Below are 24,247 nucleotides of genomic sequence, written 5' to 3'. Positions count from 1 at the left end.
TTTGTTACTCTACTCCACCTAAGCCAAATTAGATAGAGTCTTATGCTTTGTTACTCTACTCTACCTAAGCCAAGAACTGTGAATTCTTTAACAATTCACTAGTTTTTGATACTTCTCTCTTTCTTCAATCTCTATTGGTGGCTCCATCAACATACTAAACCAATTGATTGGTTGGGGGCCTCTACCGTGAATAAAGAATCAAGCAAATTATAAGGTAAGTACATTGAATTTTTGATCTTTCTATAATTACTCAATGATTCTCTCTTCTCAACCCCTCTCAAGCTTGAGAAGCTTAATTGGTATGGTTTTTTAATTGCTATTGAAGTTAATTTCCATTTATGTTTAAATTCTAATGGTTTTTATGTAATTTCTCTCTCTCATTCAAGAAATGGTCATACTCATGACCCATTCTCAATCCAAATGAAGCTTTTCATAAAGCCTTTCCTTAATCCAAGATTAAGCTATGCTTGAGGCCAAATTAATGGCTTTTTGCTATGCTTTTAGTTTATGCACATTGATGATTCAATCCATTATGGATTGATGACCCAATTAGAGACCATTCTAATTGTTTTCTTAATGATCCAATTAGAGACCATTATGGATTGATGACCCAATTAGAGACCATTCTAATTGTTTTCATAATGATCCAATTAGAGACCATTATGGATTGATGATCCAATTAGAGACCATTCTAATTGTTTTCTTAATGACCCAATTAGAGACCATTCTAATTATTTCCTTAATGATAAGCTTTATCCCTTAGAAAAAAAACTGAGATTTATCAGTCATAGTAGCGGAGCTATGGCAAAATTTTTATAGAAATTACGCATAAAATAAATTCATTCAAAGCATAAAAAGAGGACTTCCTACCATATTCTAGGAACTATCATCCTAGATTAATTAAAAGAATTTTATTATGCATGGAGATGTGGATGTTTGCATGTAGATGTAGATGTATAGATATAGATGTGGATGTGGAGGTAGATGGTTGCATGTAGATGTAGATGTATAGATGTGGAGGTAGATGGTTGCATGTATAGAGATAGATGTGAATGGAGATGTGGATGTATGCATGTAGATGTAGATGTATAGATGTGGATGTGGATGTATACATGTAGATGTAGATGTATAGATACGGATGTGGATGTGGAGGTGAATGTATACATGTAGATGTAGATGTATAGATGTAGATGTGGATGTGGAGGTAGATGGATGCTGTAGATGTATAGATGTAGATGGGAATGGAGATATGGATATATGCATGTAGATGTAGATGTATAGATGTAGATGTGGATGTGGAGGTGGATGGATGCATGTAGATGTAGATGTATAGATGTAGATGTGAATGGAGATGTGGATGTATGCATGTAGATGTAGATGTATGGAGGTGAATGTGAATGTGGATGTGGATGTATGCATAGAGATGTAGATGTATGCATGTAGATGTGAATGTACGCATATAGATATGGATGTATGGATGTGAATATACGATATGCGATGCGAGGGAATCTGAAGTGATGAGATAGAAATGATGTGATGGGATGAGTATACATATAAATGGAATATGGAATAAGTAATGTAGATTGATGAGGGATAATGTGAAAAAATGAAAGTTAAAATAGAAATTGTGTTGTAAACTGTTTGTAAATACTGTTTGTAAATGCTGTTTGTAAATGATTGTTTTATGTCAAGAATGCTGGGGGGAGCATTTTGACCGTCTTGTGATTAAAGTCGTGATGGTAAAGTTGCAACTGCTGACGGGGAGTCAATGAAGGACGTCTCGCGTAGCAAGGTCGGCCGAGGTCTTGACCAGCCTCGGTGCGATTAAAATGGTGAGCTTCCGGTACGGTGGATGAGGGGCCAAGGAAGCGGCCTATGCGTGAAGCGCTAGGTTACCTGCGAAGGATCCTAGAGGGTGCTGACCATACGGTGCTCGGGCTCTGGGTTGCCTAGGATACCCACGCGTGCGTCGAGGAAGATATTGGAACAGAGTTGGAGTTGTTTTCTGAAATCGAGCATGGATCTGGTTGATTGACCTTGCTGGTCTTCAATGGATGAGTCCATGGCTCCTTATATGGATCTGTTGGTTGATCTTGCTGATCTTCAATGAGAGTCCATCTTGTTAAGTGATTATATTGCCAAGTATTATGGGCTAGGAACTATCGAAACGGCTCCTGAGCGTTCTAGTTGCCAATGATGCCATAGATACTCTGATGAAGGAATGATGGGAAATTAAGAATCAATTGGATAAATTGGAAGATGGTGATCAATGATACTATGGTTTTATTAAAGGATTGTTTTAAACTGGTTGAATCTGGTTGAAAAAGGCAATTTCATATTGGGTGTGTGAGTGGTGTGACTAGTTTTATTTTGCATGAACATCCGGCTAGGGGGCCTTGGAACTCTTTTCCTTGGTACCCGGGACAAAACCTAACCAAATTTTTAATTGGATCCCATCACTACAGTGGTTGGGCGGTTGGCTAACCCATGGGATTGGATGGGGTTAGGCTGGACTGATGGATCCGTAAATCGAAACTCAAACTTTTGTTTTTACGATAGAAAAAAAAAATCCCGGACAGTAACTGTTCTATGGATAGGAATCAACGGCTGTGCCTCTTGAATGGGGAAAAAAGCGTTGATCCCAATGATCCAAGTGCAAGTTTCTTCCTTGAACCGACTAAGTATCTTATAGAAGTAATTGGATCATCTCGATCAGAAATGATCTTGACTACGTTAGAGTAAAAAGTTATCCTGGTGGAATCGCCCGTGCTTCCGGTTAAGAAAGTTTTTCCGGGTTCGGTTTTGGAACAACCGACGGATTAGTCTCTTATCCGGATATCCGTGGGTGAGGCCCCGAGTGTGGGACCCCTGTCCCGCGCGAGAAGCGCTACTTCCGCTCTGCTCTGCCAGTACCCCAAATCCGTTGCTCGGTGGGAACAGGGATCTTACAAATGACATGCCAGTACTTACTTGTACTAAATGTGGCCTTGATCGTTTGATCAAGGATTTTCCATACCGCGCAGGTGGTTCAACTTCCACTTCTAACTAGGCCACCATCCGGACCATTAGTGTGTGTAGCTTGCAAATATCACGCTACTCAATGTCCTGACACGAGCCAAGGCCCAATTGGGGGACAAGGGGAAGAACTGGGTAGATGCGACCACTTCCAAAACTAGTCGAAGAAGAAGAGTGAAAAAAGTGGATAAGGGTGACACCAGGGTCACAATCCAAGATGGATCCAAGGAAGATACGATCTACAGTGGATCCGCCCAATCGAGAGAAGAAGGGGATCAAGTGGTTAACCAAAAAGAGCCTTACCTAGAGGTGCAAGTGGAAATACCATCAACCTCTAAAGGAGTTGGGGAATACCCAAATGCTAAAGAGGAGATAAGAAAGCTCGAAGATGCCATGGTCTTATTAGAAGAATGTCAACGGCTTCATGAAGCCAAGTTAAGGGCTAACTAGGTCAGGGATACAATGTATCCAAGAAACAAGCCAACAAGGGAAAGAGAATTGGACATACCTACTCTAATTCCAGAAGAGAGGGAAGAGGGATCTCAAGGCAGCATAATGTCAAGAATGTTTGAGGAAGATGCAGAGGGTGAGTCCATCCATTCATTCCCTTGTTCACAATATCTTTTCTTTTCTTTTTCTTTCCGTGTTTGTGCATTACTTCCACATATTCAAATACCTTCACAATTATAGTCTGCCCTTTCTTTCTTTCTCCAAAGGGCATCATGGCAGTTTCTCTACACCATAAGCATCGTATTCTCTCATCAAGCACCTCCTTAAATGGAATGACTCATCTTCCTCATTTGAGCAGACTACTGATTGTGTCACACCATTGAAAGTATAAACCTGTGTGATGTGATCCATGGTTGCACCATCTCCTGCATAAACCTCACACCTAAAGTCACATTCACTCTTATATGGAGACCAAAATTTTGAGAGCACATCTAGTTAAGTGTGTCTTTGAAGAAAGACATTTGAACATGATATTCACAGTAGCATGTATATCTTCTCAACAAACAAAGAAGGACTTCAAATAGTCAAATGAGCATAATTGAAGATTGCAATAAAGATGGGCAGCTTTGCATTTCTGAAACAACTCAACCTACAATGTAAGAACAAAGCATCCACAAGCATGATTGATTAAGTATACATTGCTCGGTATGCTAGGTGGCATGATTTACTATTCCAATTAGCATCCAAGTATTCTAGTTAGCATACCTAAGTGTGCTAACAAGCATGCAATTATGTTAAATAGCATGATTTACTGATCTAACTTGAATGTAGGTATGGTAGTTACCATGCAGTTGTGCTAGGTAGCATTATAAATGTGCTAATTAGCATGCAGGTATGATAGTTAGCATAATTAAGTGTTTTAACAAGAATGAAGCATGCTAACTAAAATACAAGTATGCTAACTAAAATACAAGTATGTTAACTAACATGAAATCATTCTAACTAACATGCAATTATGCTAGTTAGAATGTTGAATGTGCTAATTAGCATGCAAGTATGGTAGTTAGCATGATTTAGTGTTGTAAGAAGCATGCAGGTATGCTAACTAACATGTAGTTATGCTAGTTAGAATTATAATTGTGTTAATTAGCATGCATGTATAGTAGTTAGCATGATTTAGTGTTCTAACAAGTATGCAAGTATGCTAAACTAGCATGCAGCATGCTAGTTAGCATGCAAGTACCATGTAGTTAGTATGCAAGTACCATGTAGTTAGTATGCAAGTATGCTAGTTAGCATGATTTAGTGTTCTAACAAGTATGCAGGTATGCTAAACTAGCATGTAGCATGCTAGTTAGCATGCAAGTACCATGTAGTTAGTTTGCAAGTACCATGTAGTTAGTATGCAAGTACCATGTAGTTAGCATACTTTCAATGAGAATAAGCGATCAGTATCATTTATCTGGGACTACATCTATTTTTTGCGGTGTGTACAAGGAATGCCTAGAAACTTGCAGAACTTTGGCGACCTTAGTAATGGTGAGTACATTTCATGAGAGTAGTAAATGTACTCTTCTTAAGAAAGAACTCTTCTTTGGTTGTTGGCTGCTTAATAATAGCCAATGTATTGTGCACATTTGCTATTAATGTTGATTGCAATTCATCATGTTCTCTATTTAGCTGATCGAGGAAACCCAGTACTATAGGGTGTTAAATGTGGCAACAATGATTTTTACGTGGAGTGAGAAGAAATGCACCAAACAGTGCACTTGAAAAAAGGTACTTTGAAATTGAAAAATACAAGTGGAAATGAGCTAAGTGCACCCTTTGACTTGTATGTCCATGGGCATGATATTTTGTTACCTTGAATATGCTTTCATCCATATACGTGACAATGCATCTGCCACAACATTCTCTTTCCCTTTCATATAAGAAAAATCATAATTTTGTAATGTAGCCACCCATCTTTTCTTGGAAGAGAGCGTAGGTTGAGACAAGAAGTATTGAAGCACTCTATGATCAATCTTCACAAAGAAATGACTCCCATATAAGTAATGATTCCACTTCTTATTGCATGAAGTATTGCCAACATCTCTTGATCATAGACATGCATAACTATTTCTTTCTCATTAAGCTTTTGGCTCTCAAATGCAATCACTATGTGATCTTGGAACAAAACAGCCCCAATGCCTCTTTTACATGCATCGGCTTGAACCACAAATGGATTCGTGAAGTCTGGAAATACAAGTATAGGGGCTAATATGAGCATTTCCGTAAGCTCTTGGAAGCTCTTATCGGCTATAGCATCCCAAAATAAAGGTTCTTTCTTAAGCTTGTCAGTAAAAGAGGAGAGGTAATATGAGCATACCTCTTAATGACCCTCCTATAAAATGATGAAAGGCCTAAGAATCCCCTTAATTGAGTGGTATTTGTAGGCATCGGCTGATTTTTAACACACTCAACCTTATTATGATCCACATAAATGTACATTTGCTCTCCTTTACATACAAGTTATTGGCTCTTGAAGCATCCAAAACAGCCCTTACATGCATTAAGTTCTCCTTCTCCCCTTTACTATATATCAAGATATCATTGAAGAATACAAGCACCCATTTGTAGAGAAAAGGTCCAAGCACCTTGTTCATTAGGGCTTGAAATGTTGCTGGTGTATTGCACAACCCAAACGTCATAACCAAATAATTGTAAAGACCTCTCTTGGTCCAAAATGCCATTCTGTACTCATCACATTCCTTGATTCTTAATTGGTGATAGCACGATCTCAAATAAATATTGGAGAAGAAATAAGCACCTTTCTACTTATCAAGCAAATCATCAATTCATGGAATAGGGAATCTATTATTGATTGTAGATTTATTCAAATCCCTATAGTCCATGCGAAAAGTGCCATCCTTCTTCTTGACCAAGAGTACGAGTGATGAAAAAAGTGATCGGCTAGGAGTAACCCATCCCATGTCCATAAGCTCTTGTACTTGCTTTGCCACTTCATCCTTCTCCACTGTTGACGATCTATATAAGGTGGTTTTTTAAGGAGCTAGGTATGTGGCTCAAGTTCTATTCCATGATCCACCTCCCTTTTTTGGTTGGTAAGCACTTTGGCATTTGGAACACATTTTCATACCCCTTTTTCACACCTTTATGCATAATGTCACCCTTTTCCGCATTGCTTTCTTCCTTCTGAAAAACATATATACATGTCCTTTCGTTGCCTCTTGAGTTGTGTTGCATTGATCACCTTAATACTTAGCACATGATTTCTGATCAATGTAACCTCATGGTTTCCATGCATGAAACTCATATACCCTTTCTAGAAATTCATGTGAAACAACCCAAGAGTTGCCAACCAATTGTATTTAAAACAATGTTAATGGGTCCCATATCCAATACAAGTAAATCAGCCTTGCAAGTATAATAATTTGTGAGAATCAACCTCACATATTTGCATACCATTGTGAAATCCATCTTTGCTCCATTATCCATTTGAACTTCATGCTACCTACGGGCTATAATTTGAGACTGCACATGGATTTGGTGTTAACAAATCTATGCGTTGTCGTGACGTGGACGGTGTCGTTGGGAAAGTACGCGACTTCTAGCTGTGAGAGTAGGTACCAAATTTCACACGGAAACTCACACACAAAATTCTCCAAGGAGCATAGGACATATCCATTTTTAATGACATATACATGTGTCAATTCGCCTCAATACATCCTTGAATTCATCCTGATGATTGCACAAAATTGTGTACCAAGTGCTTGTCCCTTTCCAAGCATAGATTCACTGGCTCCTTTTTCCAAATCCTTCAAGCCAATCACATGTAGGCATAACATAACCTTCAAATATTTCCAACATACATGTGACCATTTTCATTCCATACATCCAGTGTCACCAATCCCATCATCTCATGATGTTCTTTATCACCTGAAAACCTGCCTTTAAATTCCAACAACTCACAAACACAAGACGATATATGGCATAACTATAACATGCTCACATGATTTTAAGAAATTCCATGACTTGCATTCCAGATCCAGTAGGGTAGAAACAAAATCAAATTTACCAGAATCCTTGCTGCATTTTCTGATACTTTGATTCCACGTTTTTTGATGCATTAATATCACAACTCTTCATATCAAGTCCCTCTTGATTTACAAAACCTTTAAAGTTTTATAGACTCTACGATTTTTCAAATCGTGGGTAGGTAGAATAGTGAAACAATATAAAATTAAATCAACACTTATCTGAAAGTGGCAAGGCGGATTTCACATGATTTTTGTAAATTCCCATACGGCGCCTCGCTGCAGGCCGTGAAAGGCAGAAAATATATATATATTGAAAATTGCACCACTGGATAACAGTCGATTAGCTCTTCAATTCTAACTCCTACATGACATGAACAGTCGCCGCCAGCTCGTAATTAAAGACTCTGGTCGAAGGCGTCTCTGCTCTCCTCTTTTCTGCAGACTCCCCTCTGATATGCGCACCCCCCCCACTTCTCTGATTTTTCTATACTTTCCCGCAAGGAGTTCGGCGCTCCCCCCACCTTTTGCAGCTATCTTCACGCATTTTCCCTCTTCCAAAATACTCATGCGCCACCTTTCCTTTGCTAATGCTTTCGATTATTTCTCCTTTTTATGCCACGCAAGCTGCCCTCATAATATCCCTTATTATAATCTACATTCAATAAGGTATGTGATGCTCCTAACATTGGCATCAAGACAAGCTTTCCAATACAAGGTTGATCATCCAATTGTGTCTCTCGCATTCGATAAAGACTTCGGCACTCTAATGCTCCATTGGATCTCCATTGCTCTTGATGCCTCCATGGTTTATAATGTCATCATATCGACCATGTGATTTGTAGAATCCCCCAATTGTTTACTCAAATATATCTCCATGTCTTCATAAATGCATTCCCTTGTGCATTGGCATGCCCTCATGTTTGCACTCCCATAGGAGGTATTCACTGACTCGGCCCATCGATACCATAAAGAAGCTACTACACATTATGCACATGGGAAGCCATTAACATCATTAACATATCCCTTTGGCGAGCCACTCATACCATCATATATAACTGAATGTTTCCAACTTACCCAATGAGCTATGAGTAACAACAGAACCATCACCCACCACACTCATATACAAAAACTCCGAATTTGCATTTGATGGCCTCACATGCATGGTTTCACACCATAGACGTGCCATGGCACGACATCCACCCCCTCTAAACCTGCACATCCTCTGGTATGTGCCAAATCATCATCAAGATCCACATATATCTGAATGTTGTCCTCATCTTCAACATTATTAGGAAAATCATCCTCTTCCTCTTCAGCCATATTCATGTTATCATTATCAAGCCTCTCATCCTGAGTTCCTTGTGAATCAAAAGGATCATTATCAAGCCTTCTTTTGAACATCTTGATCCTTTTGCCTGCTACAAGATTCTTTATCTCTTTTCCATCAAGCTCACACAGAGTATACGTGGCATTTCCATGCACATGCTTGACAATGTAAGGGCCAAACCATCTTTTTGCAAACTTCCTTTGAACACTGAACTGGTTGTCAAGGCTACTATCATACATTAGAACCCAATCACCTTCTTCAATAGGTTTTGGCCAGAGTCTGTGTCTTCTATCAAATCTTTCTTTATTTTTCAACCTTGCATCTTTCAAGCGAGCTTTAGCAAGCTCTACATCTTCTGGCCTTCTCTCCAGTTGCCTTATTCGCAATGCAAGGAGGTCTTCCCTGCTCAATCCTTCCATCCAGGGCAATACATTCCAAGTTGGAACTACTTCTGCAACAACTGGCATTACTGGCTTCTGACCATACATTAATTCTGCATGTATCCTGTCACTGAGCTATGAGTTGTACGGTCAGCCCACAAGGCATATGGTAGCATTCTTTCTCTGCATGCCTTAGCCAAAGCTATAATGATTGGAGGATGTCCTCGCTCACTTTTACCATTGCCCTCAGGATTGTAAGCACATGTTAGGGACAGTTTGGATGCCAATTCTAGAGAAGAATTCCCTTGCTTCTTCAACGTCTAGCTCACCCCTATCAGCTGTTATTTTCCCAACACAACCATACCGACAAATCACATCTTCCAAGAGAAATTTGCATACTGTTTCCGTACTCTTTGTTCTAAGAGCATGCCCTTCTACCTGATTTGTCAAATCTTCTCTTGCAAGTGCTATGTACCGCATCTACCAAATTCCAAAAGGCATTGTAACTAGATCCACTACCCATTTGTAGTGCATGGCAGGTGGGTAGGTTGGTTGCAAGCCATCACGATGCCGCACATTTGAGTACATTTGGCATACCATGCATGTTTCCACATATTGGGAAATATCCTTGTACATTCCTTTCCACCAATATTTTTCCTTTATTTTGGTAAAGGTGGCCCACACACTTCGATGTCTAGCCCAGAGACTCTCATGGAATTCTTTTACAAGCTTCCCTTGAGTCTCTTTATCACATATGACTCTCTGTGGCATAGCATTCCTCTGCTTAGGATGCTTCCAGAGGTACCCATTCTTTAGAAAATAACCATATGCTTTTCTGCGGATCCTCTTAAATTCTGAGTCAGACCAATTTTCCTGTCTTGTCAGAGTACTCAAGTATTGACCAATAAGCAACCAATCTCCTTCATACATTTCCTCAGTAAAAGACTCAAGTGCATTTGATAGGCAAATATGGTCCCCCTTTGCATATGCAGTAGTGTAGAACTTTGTACCCACATCATCAATGTCACTAATCATCTCTTTTTCATCTTTATACCTGGCTCTTGATAGCATATCTGCAACTGGATTATCTTTTCCTGCAATATGCTCAAACTCAGGATTTAGTGACTTGATATAAGCAATCCACCTAAGCATAGCAATATCTGGAGTGGTACAACTTGCTATCATCCCAAGAAGTGGCAAGCAATCAGTTTCCACAAGTACAGATGCCCCAATAAGATATTCTTTTTCACATTTTAGAGCAGTGACTATTCCCCATAACTCTCTCTTGATGTGCGGATATTTTCTTTGTCGGATGCTTAATACCTTTGCTCCAAATCTGATTACATACCTGTGATCATCCTCATCATCTTGCCCTACTGCCCATCCTATCCCAGTAGGACTAGTATCAACTGTAACAATCACAGGCCTGCCACACTCATAATCTGCCTTCCTCAGAGTAGGTGATGATTGGAGCAAACATTTCAGCTTCTGCATAGCTTTAATATGTACTGCACTCCACAGAAATTTTTGATTTTTCCTCAAAAGTTGATAAAGAGGATCTGCTACATGTGCATAATGTGGGATCCAAATAACATAAAAGACACATGCTCCAAGAAATCTCCTCAGCTCTGTAACATTATTGCATGTCTCTTTCATTCTTTGTATTGCATCTATCTTGGCTGGACAAGGTCGGCGTCCACTAGTACTACAAAGATGTCCCACTATTAGCACTTCACCAACTCCAAACACTGATTTCAGCCCAGATAAAGTAAGATTCACTTCTTCAAGCCTGGATAGAATCATATCACAATCCTTTATATGATTTGCCACAAACTTGCGGCACCCCTTTGAATCCAAATCCCCATCTTTGTCTTTCTCATCACAGCCCTTTATTGGCACATCATCCAAAAATGGCATAGTTATTTGTGGTATGAAGTCTCGTAAGACTTTATTCATTCCATTCATCATATGTGCCACTGAGTTGGTGGCTCCCTGTGGTAAGGTACACATCCTTACTAATCCCAAAGGAGTTCTCATTGTGGTTAAGTCCCTGCTTTGTATATCCAGCTGGAACTGAATACAGATCACCCATAGAGTATATAGCTTTCCCTGCAAATGCTTTTGCAAACTCATCCACAATCGGACCTGCTCCCACATTCCTGATTGTGACTTTGTTTACAGGTTGCATGTCTTGAATAAAGCGCAATGTTCCATTTTTCTTTGGTACAATAAACCATCTGTTGGAATATGGAGCGCATGATGGCTCCAAGATTCCCATCCTGATCTTTTCTTTTAGTAATTCCATCAGCTTTGGCAAGAGAGCCTTTGGCACTGGAATTGGCCGCAGGTTCCAGGGCACATGTGGAACAGTAAAGATCACCATTGGTGCTATTACACTTGGATCAACACAGCCTATCTCATGCGGCTGAAAAGCAAAGGCTTTCCCATGTTTTACAAGCATCTCCTCAAAGCATTCCCTTTCAACTGGCAACAGAAAATCCTTCTCACCAATCTTCAGCTCTTTTAGAGTTTCTTGTGTAAACTTATGCCCAATTTTCTTCGGATCTCTAAGATTTGGTTGCATAGAAGCTTCATCTATCTTCTCCTTGCTTCCTAGTGGCAAAGGCAAGGCAACTGGTTTCACCTTCTTTGCAACTGTTTTGTACTTTGTATCAACATGAGCATCCATCTCGCAATTCATGTTTTTACATTCCACCCCCTCAAATTCCTGGATTATATCATACATCTCCACAGATGACACCTCTATCATCTCATTTCCTCCCTGTAAGCATGCTCTTCCCATATCAAAAAGCACATCCATAGTATCTACAAATGACACCTCATCAAGCACCCCTGCTGAAATAAACTCATTCTTCTCCAAAAGACCACACTGCTCAAGACTTTTTTGTTCATTTTGTACATGTCTACGCATGCCACTCTTCAAATCCTTGCTTTTTACAAAGACTAGTGACCCATAGCTAGAGAATCCCTGAAAATTTGCTGAAAAGTTATTTACATTGATTGAGTCCTGCGAGAACTCATTTTCCCTTGTACCATTGGAATCCCGCTTTACAATGGCACCTGGCCAAAATCCCTCATCTCCCTGTAATTCATGAATTCTCTATTTATCTTTGGGAGCGACTGTGCTCGAAGAGACTCACGCGAAGAGACTCACGATTCCTTTCATGGTTAATGCAAACTGTCAAAAACTGAACAGCTTTTTTGCCATCTTTACTCCTTATTCTTGCATATGCCGAGCCATCATCCAAAACCTTTGTTTCCATCCTTACAGCAGTAATGTAGGGTTGCCCAAGGATGAGGGGATACGATGACATCTCCTGAACAAAGAAGTTCTGATCATCTTTCACATCCCCTATAGTTACCCTTACATTTGGACATGCTGCATAGAGCTCTCCAGATGAGTTATTAGCTGCTTTAATCATCCACCCATGATCTACATCCATTGGCCACTTACATTTGTTGTAGAGATTTTTAGCCATAAGATTTATTTCAGACCCATGATCAATTAGAGCGACATACGGCTCTTCCAAGTCACCTATCTTGACAATGGTTTCAGTGGTGGTTGCTCTTGCCCAATGGCTCCTGGAGTAATGACTCTTTGTAAGAACTTCTTTTTCATCGTCCTCTTCTACAAAGCGCACTTGTCGTGCCCCATCAGCAGAGTGATTACATTCCACCACATTTTCTCTCTCTTCCTTTTGCTGTACCTGTACTCCATGAGTCTTGGAAGTGCTTGCCTCTCCTTGTGATGGAATAGATTCAATTATAGACTGCCTTTTCCTTTGTATAATATCAATTATCTCATCATGAAATTCTTTCTTTGCAATCCCCAAGACTTCCCCTAGTGTAAATTCCACCCTGCTGTTTAGAATCCTCTCTTCAAGCACCTTTTTGAGATCTGTTGCAGCTTCAATATCAGATTGAAGCTTGTAGAGTGGACTTTTCCCTTTACCCTTCTCCTTCTCATGCTTCATTTTTGCTGGCACTTCTTCCATTGATACTTCCTGTGGAGGTCTGCCTATGCGGTGGAGGCATATGTGATGGTCCAGGATCCTTCTTTTCACTTCCACGTGTAACTCTTTTCGATGGCCCTCCTTCCTCATTTTCCCTTTTACGCTTCTCCTCTACCTGTGCCTCATTATTTTGGCATTTAGCAATGTAGGCATGAACAGATAAAGAATCCACAGGCTCCTCCCAGCCAGTCTCAAGACGTATACAGTCACCTGCCTCATGCAAAGCTTGCTTAGACACCTTCTTTGATGCAATGAATTCCATTGTTGATGGCCAAAAGTCTTCATTCTCATAATTTTCATCATTCTCAGATCCCTGCTTTGATTGACCAGCCTTTAATCCATAGGTTGCTGCCTCAACCATAGAGATGGCATGACTAGCAGCCATATCCTCAACCAGCTTTTTCATCCCTCCCTTCCCAAAGTTTGTACTCAATGGAAGTCCAGTCTCTGTAAGGTGGATTTTCCCATCTTTTAAAAACACAAGTTGATTTTTAAGGGCTTCTTTGTAGCTAGCACAATCTTTCTTTGCATGTTCTGGGTCATCACACCATATGCATCTGTATGTAAACCCTTCTTTACTTTGAGGCCTTTGCATAGAAGCCTGCCCTAATGGTAGCCCCTTTTCTTCAATCCTGGACATCTTCAATTTTAAGTCCCGCATGCCCTTAATAAGCTCATCCATCGGCCCTTCTACCTTTGGGATTGTAGCAGCTGGTTTTGGTAGATTCTCAGGGGTAACAGCAGTTATAGGAGTTCCCGAGCTCATCACCATTTTATCCCTCCTTCGTTGCCGCTTTGCTAGCATAGTGACCGCATCCTCAACATCATTCCACTCTTTAGTCCCTGCTCTGTATCCTTATCCTCGAGGAGAATTTCCAGTTTTTCTTGGAGATCTTTCCCAGCTGCTTGTAAGAAGAGCTCTGTTTTTTCTCTGTCCAAAGTTGTACGCTCTATCCTTGACAGCTGGGCATAACGCTTCTCAAACTCTCTTAGCAGCTCTGTGGCAGAAATTCCCATTTTAGGTTTCGTGACCCATTCCAAGAAAGTTTGTTTGGTCACTCGCTCAGAATCCTCCATGAAATATTCGTCCTTTAAAGCAAGCTTGAACTCCTCCCAATTTTTGCCACCATGTGCTGTCTGCAATCCCCTTATGCGCTCTCTTATTTCAGGAACACATACCAGCTCAAAACTTTGAACCATATCCTCCTCAGTCACCCTGTTTAGCTCCATTTCCTTTATGTAATTGCGCAGGTACTTTGTGATATCCTTTCCATCAAATTGATCCACCTTTTTCACAATTGATTGTAGTGCTTTGGTCGTGGAAATTTGTCCCCTCTCAGCAGCTTGCTGCTGTTGCATATACATAGTAAACATCTGAAACATCTGCATAACTCCGGGATCAAAATGAACCCCCTGACCCTCAGAATTCTCAGCCATAGCTTCCCTGTATATTTCACCACACTCTCACCCCAGCAGTTTCACGTCGAGTTCACCAAAGAGCTGTCGTGACGTGGACGGTGTCGCTAGGAAAGTACGCGACTTCTAGCTGTGAGAGTAGGTACCAAATTTCACACGGAAACTCACACACAAAATTCTCCAAGGAGCATAGGACATATCCATTTTTAATGACATATACATGTGTCAATTCGCCTCAATACATCCTTGAATTCATCCTGATGATTGCACAAAATTGTGTACCAAGTGCTTGTCCCTTTCCAAGCATAGATTCACTGGCTCCTTTTTCCAAATCCTTCAAGCCAATCACATGTAGGCATAACATAACCTTCAAATATTTCCAACATACATGTGACCATTTTCATTCCATACATCCAGTGTCACCAATCCCATCATCTCATGATGTTCTTTATCACCTGAAAACCTGCCTTTAAATTCCAACAACTCACAAACACAAGACGATATATGGCATAACTATAACATGCTCACATGATTTTAAGAAATTCCATGACTTGCATTCCAGATCCAGTAGGGTAGAAACAAAATCAAATTTACCAGAATCCTTGCTGCATTTTCTGATACTTTGATTCCACGTTTTTTGATGCATTAATATCACAACTCTTCATATCAAGTCCCTCTTGATTTACAAAACCTTTAAAGTTTTATAGACTCTACGATTTTTCAAATCGTGGGTAGGTAGAATAGTGAAACAATATAAAATTAAATCAACACTTATCTGAAAGTGGCAAGGCGGATTTCACATGATTTTTGTAAATTCCCATACGGCGCCACGCTGCAGGCCGTGAAAGGCAAAAAATATATATATATTGAAAATCGCACCACTGGATAACAATCGATTAGCTCTTCAATTCTAACTCCTACATGACATGAACAGTCGCCGCGCCAGCTCGTAATTAAAGACTCTGGTCGAAGGCGTCTCTGCTCTCCTCTTTTCTGCAGACTCCCCTCTGATATGCACACCCCCCCCAGTTCTCTGATTTTTCTATACTTTCCCGCAAGGAGTTCGGCGCTCCCCCCACCTTTTGCAGCTATCTTCACGCATTTTCCCTCTTCCAAAATACTCATGCGCCACCTTTCCTTTTCTAATGCTTTCGATTATTTCTCCTTTTTATGCCACGTAAGCTGCCCTCATAATATCCCTTATTATAATCTACATTCAATAAGGTATGTGATGCTCCTAACATTGGCGTCAAGGCAAGCTTTCCAATACAAGGTTGATCATCCAATTGTGTCTCCCGCATTCGCTAAAGACTTCGGCACTCTAATGCTCCATTGGATCTCCATTGCTCTTGATGCCTCCATGGTTTATAATGTCATCATATCGACCATGTGATTTGTAGAATCCCCCAATTGTTCACTCAAATATATCTCCATGTCTTCATAAATGCATTCCCTTGTGCATTGGCATGCCCTCATGTTTGCACTCCCATAGGAGGTATTCACTGACTCGGCCCATCGATACCATAAAGAAGCTACTACACATTATGCACATGGGAAGCCATTAACATCATTAACATATCCCTTTGGCGAGCCACTCATACCATCATATATAACTGAATGTTTCCAACTTACCCATGAGCTCTGAGTAACAGCAGAACCATCACCCACCACACTCATATACAAAAACTCCGAGACCTGGCTCAGCCTCAGCTCGTCTTATTGAACCTCATTTACAATATGAACATATGTACATGTCTTCATATAATGACTCGTCATGGCACTTAACCCATGCATCTGGATTTGCATTTGATGGCCTCACATGCATGGTTTCACACCATAGACGTGCCATGGCACGACAGCGTGCTTCCAATATCAATCTAAACATGTGCCACCCTTCCATTAATTTACGCCTTCAACCTCAATGTATTTTCCCCTTTACAACCAACATAGGCATCACTTGAGATATTGCATAGGAGGGTAAACATATAACCGTTTCAAAATACAACAGGGCGTGAGGTGTAGTTTTGGTCCCTCCAAAAAAACACCTAAAATCACCTAAAAATGTGAAAAAAACTAATAATTTATGTGGAAAAAAATTAGTAACCTTATTTTAGATAGTTTTAGTGACATTTTTGTTTCAAATGGCTCAGACACTTTTTTAAGTTCCAAACTCCACTCAAAATTGGTCACTTTCATGACAAATATTAATTTTCATCTTAAAAAAGCTTACAAATTTGGTCTAAAACAATCATTTGTTATTACCAATCAATGGAGAGTTCAATTTAAATCAAAATTTTAGGAATTAAAATGATTGTTATTTTTTAAAAATTAAAAAACAAAGATGTTCACATCTTCTTAAGATATAAATACTACAAAAACATTGTTATAACAAAAAAATATCTTTAGATAATGTGGGACAGGGGGTGAACGTCATCAATTATACTTTTCACCACGTGTTTTTTTATTTATGACCGCTTTTGACAAGATCTATGATAAATTTATATTAGAGAAGCGATTTTCATCACAAAAACAATCGTGCTTTCCAAAAAGCAAAAGGTGCTTTTCAAAAAGCAAATGTGCTTTCTTTGCTTTTCTCTAAGAGGACGAGATCCTAATGAAGAATCTATTTTCAGATAAGAAATTTGACTTTGTTAAGTGATTGCTTTCCACAATTAAAGATTTGCATATTTTTTGGTTATTTATAGCATACCATGCCAAATTAAGCATGGTTGCTTTTTTGCATGCTAAAAATAACTAAAAAGCATGCAAATCACTAATTATGGAAAGCAAGCACTGAACACAGTGAGATTTCTTATTTGATCTCATCCGCTTCGAGAAAATCATGAAAAGCACATTTACTTTTTGGAAAGATCAGTTGCTTTTGTGATGAATATATCTTTTGTAATATAAATTTATGAACTCATTAAAAATCAAAGTCTTACCTGCTCCCCACCACACCAACCCCCCCTGCGCTCCCTCCGCCCACCCCACATCACCCCCACCACCCTACCCCCTCCTCCCACAATCCACATTGCACCTCCTCTCCCCCTGCGCCCCCCCAACTGCTCCTTGTACCCCCCTCTGCCCCCGGCCTGCTCCCCTCTCACACGGCTCCTTCGCAGCACTACACTGCCTCCCCTCCCCTCCCCCCCCCACAAACTCGTCGGCACCCCCGCATTCCCACCCTGCCCCGCCCCGACCCTTCGCCCCCCCACTTGTCCCACCCTCTCCATTCCCCACCCCTCCCCCCCACCAACTTAACCCACCTCCCTCCCTCCCCCCCCCCAAAAAAGCTATGCAACCCCACCGTGCCCTGCCATCCCCCCCCCCAACTTGCTCCACCCCCTCCATTCCCCGCCCCTTCCGCCCACACCCCCACCCCTCCCATTTATGGCCTGTACCTCCATCCCCCCTGCCCCCCCAACAAAAAAAAGCATCCCCACACCTCCTCCCCCCTCCCCCTCCCCTTTTCCCTCTGAAATGTGCCATTAACCACTCATTTCCTCTCAAATGTGCCACCAACCACCCATCTCCTCCCAAACGTGCCACCAGCCACCCATCTCCTCCTCTAAATTTTAGGAGGTTCAGGGCAGAGTTGTATTCCAGAATACAGCCCTCCCCTAGAGCTCGAAAAAATACAAGATTGGGAGTCACTATCTCCTCCTCTAAATTTTAGGAGGTTCAGGGCAGAGTTGTATTCCAGAATACAGCCCTCCCCTAGAGCTCAAAAAAATGCAAGATTTGGAGTCACTATCTCATTTTGAGTTCCGGAAGCCGCCTCCTTCCTGTATTCTGAAATACGAGCTCTAGAGGGCTGTATTCTAGAATACAGGAAGGAGGCGGCTTCCGGAACTCAAAATGAGATAGTGAATCCAAATCTTGCATTTTTTCGAGCTCAAGGGGAGGGCTGTATTCTAGAATACAACTCTGCCCTGCACCTCCTAAAATTTAGAGGAGGAGCAAGGAGGGGATGGGTGGTTGGTGGCACGTTTGGGAGGAGATGGGTGGTTGGTGGCACATTTGGGAGGAAATGGGTGGTTAATGGCACATTTTGAAGGGAAAAAGGGGGGGATGCAAGGCCGGGGATTGGGTGGTTAATGGCACATTTGGGAGGAAATGGGTGGTTAATGGCACATTTGGGAGGAAATGGGTGGTTAATGGCACATTTTGGAGGGAAAAAGGGGGGGATGCAAGGCCGGGGGTTGGGCGAGGGGGGAGGGGCTCTATTCTGGAATACAACTCTTCCCTAGACCTTCTCAATTTAGAGGAGGAGATGGGTGGTTGGTGACACATGTGGCACTTTTGGGAGGAAAGAGATGGTTAGTAACATATTTGGGAGGGGAAAAAGGGGTGCAGGGGGGGGGACTATGATCATTTAATGATTGCTTTTGATGAGACACGTGATGAACCTATATTATAAAAGACATCTTCATCACAAAAGGAATCGCACTTTTCAAAAAGCAAATGTGTTTTTTGTGCTTTTCTCAAAGAGGATGAGATCAGTAAAAAAAATCTCACTGCTTAAGTGCTTGTTTTTCACAATTAAAGATTTGTATTTTTTTTTGTTATTTAAAGCATGTAAGAAAGCAACCATGCTTAATTTGGTCAAATTAAGCATTGTTGCTTTCCTTCATTCTATAAATAACCAAAAAGCATGCAAATCACCAAATTGTGAAAAGCAAGCACTTAACAAAGTCAAATTTCTTATTTGAAAAATAGAATTGTGATCAGGATCTTGTCCTCTTTGAGAAAATTACAAAAACCACATTTAGTTTTTGGAAAGCATGGTTATTTGTGTGATGGAAATGTCTTCATTACTATAAATTCATCATAAATCTCATCAAAAGCAATCAAGAATCATAAAAAGGACATAGTGAAAAGTATAATTAATGACATTTAGTCCCCCCGAATTATTTTAAGAGATTACATCTCCCCCAAGTCAAAAGGAAATTCACCATCCTTTTCTACATCTTCAACCTCATTTTTGTTATCTTCAAAATACTCCTCATATTCATCCACATCCTCCTTAATGTCTTCATGGGCAAGGTTCGGTGTGAGAATCATACTTAGGGTCATCTTCTTGGCCTTACAAACCTTTGAATGATCCTTGTTCCATTTGTCACCACACTTGAAGCACAAACCTTTGTCCTTAAAATTATTAATACAATCTTCCCCATGCTTCCTATGTGCCCGCTTCATACTTAAGAGCTTCCTTGTAGTTCCCTTTTTTGGGTTTGGCCTTCCGCATCATCTTAATTGCTCAAAAGTCTTTTGAAAGGGTTTCCAAAATCCAAATTGAATGTTCCTTGGATCTATAGAGGGGTATTTCAATGCTCTATCTACTTATGTAGTTGCCTTTGACTTGGTCAACTTGTACTATTCTTTGTTTTGATTTTTTGGAGAAGTCAACTTTTGGAGAAGTCAAATTGTACTATTCTCTTTTGATTTTTTGGAGAAGTCAACTTTAACACAAATGTGGCCAAATCTTCATCAAATGGAAGGAGATTTTGAAAGTCTTTAGCTTGATGAAATGCTTTAAGCTAGCCCTACACATCCATGTCAATGCCTTGACCAAATTTGATTGGCAACATTCCTCTGTTTGACCCCTTTGACGGGTCACAACTACTACCGTTTCATCAAGTCAATGTTGTCGAAATCAAGAACCCTTTGGTTTGTCAGGGAGCTAATGGAATGTACAATGCCCCCATATGCGCAAATCTCAATCTTCATTGCACCAGTTTTGCCTTGCGACGGGGAGACTTGCCGGACGAAGTCATAATGGAGAAATTGAGAGATCCAAATGGAGCCCTTAGAGAGTAGAATAAAGCTATGTAAACCACTTGAAAATAGCCCCAACCCTCCTGGACTAAATTAGGTCTTAGCAACGTAGTAGAAAACTTTCAAGATTGTCTCCAATTGCTATCCACACTTCCCCTTTGCATTGGCAATGTCTTGGACCCATTTAAAACCATGCACCACATAAATTTGCATGTTTGTGCATCCAAATCCAACCCCAAGTGCCTTGTATATGTGCTTTTGAAAAAAATTGACAATGCCTCCTTTGTATTTGCAATGAAATCTCAATGTTAACTCAATTAAATTTCACTTGCAATGAAATCTCAATGTAAACTCAATTAAATTTCACTTGCAATACTATATCCATTGCTTGCCAAATCTTTGCCCATCAAAATACATCCATTGAGAACACTTGGAGGTCGATGTAGTTCTTTGAAGATTGCCAATCTCCCGAGGAAGCTCTTCCAACCCCCTTACTCAATTTTTAATTCCAAGAGCAAGGGCTTGTGCCAAGTCTTCACCACCATTGTACCTAATCCCTCACCGTACCACTTTACCATGGCACTCATGGCATGGTGAGTTCAAGGCACACTATCATTGGCCTCTTTCCCTAATTGCCAAGGTACCCTCACCACATATCTAGCTTTCTAGTTATGCAAGAATCAAATGAAAGCCTAGAAAAGGATGAGAGTGTAGATCACTTACAAATGGAACTTATAGATGCATGCCAGTCAATCAATACAAGATTTTAATGGTGACGATGATGATTGCAAAGGGGAGATTCAAAAGCATGTCTTCCCATATACAACTTCAGTCACTTGCACTCCTCCACAATTCTCAAAACATGTGCCTCTTCACAAGAGCATATGGCATGCCTTATATCACTTGCATAAAACATGATCAATGGCATACATATTCATCCCATAAGCTCATATGAAACCATATCATGATTCATACATGTCATGTGACATATCATAGCATGGAAATGGCTATGAATGGCATCTAAAACTTTCCAATGACATGTAGTAGTGCATATAAGGATCTAAATGCCATAGATTGAGCCATATAAACCTTCAATTACCAAGAAATGATAAAAATGGATGAAAATTACCCAAATATTGCTTAGTGTTCTCCTAATGCTTCAATTGAAGACATATGATTGCATATGGTCTTAATTGGCATGATATAGCTCTCCATACAAGTGAATAGCATGAGCAATTATCCAATTGCATGCAATCTTATGAAAGCCCCAAATTGATAAATAACCTTCTATCTTAGCATGAGACAAGGCTCATTTAAAGGTTTATGTAGAGTATAAATCAAATCTTACTCATGATTAGCATCTTAGTTAGCACTTAATTAGGCCACATTGTGCACTCTCTTCTCAAAAAAACCCTAAGAAGAAAACACACAGCCATTTTTTGACTAATTGTAGCCCGAACAAACTTTCAAACATGAAGAGAAGGCATTATGGAATAAGCTTGAGAGGTTATGAAAGGTTTATGAAGCTTGAACCTCATGATTTTCTAGATATTTTTTTCTCAGTCGTCGTTGGCAGCGACCTGTGCGAGTTTGCCATGAGGAAGAAGGAGTGTATAGATGTCATTTTCCACTAGTATACTATCCAATCAATGTTAAATCCCTTCCACAAGTCATGAAAAGCTTTAATGGTAGATATTTGGCTCCAATAGATGAGAAGATGCACGTAGTTGTCGAGCGCCCTCATGGGTAGAAATCCTCAACAAAGGTTACCAAAGCTAGTCTCATTGTGAAGCTTATTACCTCGCAAGTCAAAGCCCTAAGATATGCCAAGCTGTTAACTAGAGATTTAAGCCTTGTATCACTCAAAAATCAAGCAAGAAATAAGAGGAAAGGGGAAAAACATCTTTAGATTAGCAAACGTTTTCCCAATTTTGGTCCTGGGATTTGAAATTAAGAGCGATTTCCTCAAAATTTGGTCCTTACGAAACGCATGGCCCCAAAAGCTTAGAAAATGAATCAAGAAGATTAAATTCACCCAATCAAGATCACCATGTCCCTCTTCTTGATCAAGAAAATAAAAAAATCCAAGAATTTCTCAAATTTTCTTGAAACCAAGAAGCAAGTGGATCAAAAACTAAGCTCTTATACCAGTGAAAGAGAAGAGCTTCTGGATAACCTTGGATTAACCTAATTATCCTAGATTAGGATGATTAGCCTAGGTTTAGAGAGAGAAGAGAGAAATTGACTTATATTATGTTGGTTATCAACAAAAGGTACCCCAAATATAGCCTATTTCACATATATGCATGACCACCCCTTTCACACTAAGTGTTGTCCATGGACATGGTCCATTGACCTTGGGTCCATTATTCATTATATGAGACCATTTCACTTTATTACAAATATAGGCCGTAAAATTTTAATCTTGTTATATTTTGTAGACTCTTATTATGCCTGTTATTTTGTTGTAAATATGGTGGCTCTTATTATGTCTATTATAATAGTATACAATTAATACTAACTTGTTTCTATTATACATTTATTCATGAAAATTCTATTTGCTAAATTTATAATTTTATTTAAACAAAAAAAAATATTTTAATATTAAATCAAACATATCAAAGATTGAAAATGATATTCGTCATCTCATTATTATTTATAAATCTTACCCTTTCACAAAGTTCTTGAGCTTCATCTTGTAATAGTTGCACCTACATCATTGAACATAGAAAAAAATTAACGTTAAGAAAATAATGATATTTTTTACCATATTGAATAATATTTTCACATACCATTGAAAGATAAAACTTGTAATAAAATGTAAACAACACTTACCATTCTTTCTCTTATCTTGTTAAGTGCAATAACCATTCTATTTTCAATATCTTCAATCTCACGAAGATTCAAGGGCATGAGACTCTCACCCAACATGTAGCTGTAAAAGTTTTTAGAGGAGGTGTCACATGATTTTAAGAAAAGTGTCACATGCAAAATTATACGCAATGTATATTTAAAGTTTTAGCACTATTGAGTAAACTTTCAGATGTACTAAGAGTACCTTTGTAGATTCTTTAAGTGTTCTATTTTCTCCCTTCTTGTAAGAGCTTTGCACCTCCAATACTATTTTAACAACCATTACAAATAAATGAAGATAAAAAAGTTATTTAAACAAGAAAGGGAAAAAAAATATTCTGTGACTTTAGATATGTAAACATAGTTCTTAATGATCTACTACATGTTAAAAACAAGAGGGTTTCTTAATGGTAGACAAACAAATTAACAAATAAGGGTAGATTAACAAATAAGGGTAGATTAACACTCACATAGAGTAACTCACACAAAGTGTTGATTAGCAATAAGAATAACGAGACTAGCCATAATGAATGAGACTAAGCACTATGAGTAACTCATAAAGACAAGAGAACTTAATTGAGAAATGAAGCAATTTTTTTTTACAAAATCTAACCAAAGTTTACATGGTCTAGACCTAAGAGGAGTCCACACACTCTCTCTCTCGTGTAGGAGAGAAACACCATAGCAAAGAAATATTGAAAGCTTCATTTGATTAGTAAAATGATTATGTCCTTGGTTAGATCCCATAGTTGGTATTTATACTTCCTATCTTTATATACTACCACATATTGATGCACCCCATACTTGGGCAACTCCCCCCAAGCCCATGGCCTTGACCCCACTGTTATAGATGGTCCATAAGAACTTTCTTATAAACCATCCCCACCTACAGGTTTCATCTGTGAAACCTTGCATCAATTAGATAATCCACATGGGTAGGATCTCCAATCATAA

The 24,247-nt window shown here is 39.6% G+C and overlaps 1 protein-coding gene across 1 annotated transcript in view; it reads right to left on the bottom strand.

Annotated features, from left to right (window-relative positions):
* Positions 1 to 23,556, bottom strand: part of LOC147637987 (MADS-box protein J2-like) — a 43,446-nt gene extending 19,890 nt beyond the window's left edge. Inside the window, exons 1-3 of the mRNA XM_086794733.1 lie at positions 23,499 to 23,556; positions 23,276 to 23,375; positions 23,110 to 23,151 (exon numbers count right to left, since the gene is read on the bottom strand). Of these exons, the coding sequence (XP_086650859.1) occupies positions 23,110 to 23,151; positions 23,276 to 23,371 (138 nt within the window). The 5' untranslated portion in view covers positions 23,372 to 23,375; positions 23,499 to 23,556. The remainder of the gene's footprint in view (positions 1 to 23,109; positions 23,152 to 23,275; positions 23,376 to 23,498) is intronic.
* Between the last annotated feature and the right edge of the window lie 691 nt (positions 23,557 to 24,247).

This window comes from Cibotium barometz, chromosome 5 (genome assembly GCF_041138505.1).
Source record: "Cibotium barometz isolate CiBa-2024 chromosome 5, ASM4113850v1, whole genome shotgun sequence".
NCBI lineage: Eukaryota > Viridiplantae > Streptophyta > Polypodiopsida > Cyatheales > Cibotiaceae > Cibotium > Cibotium barometz.
This window is presented reverse-complemented; position numbering and strand designations above follow the sequence as displayed.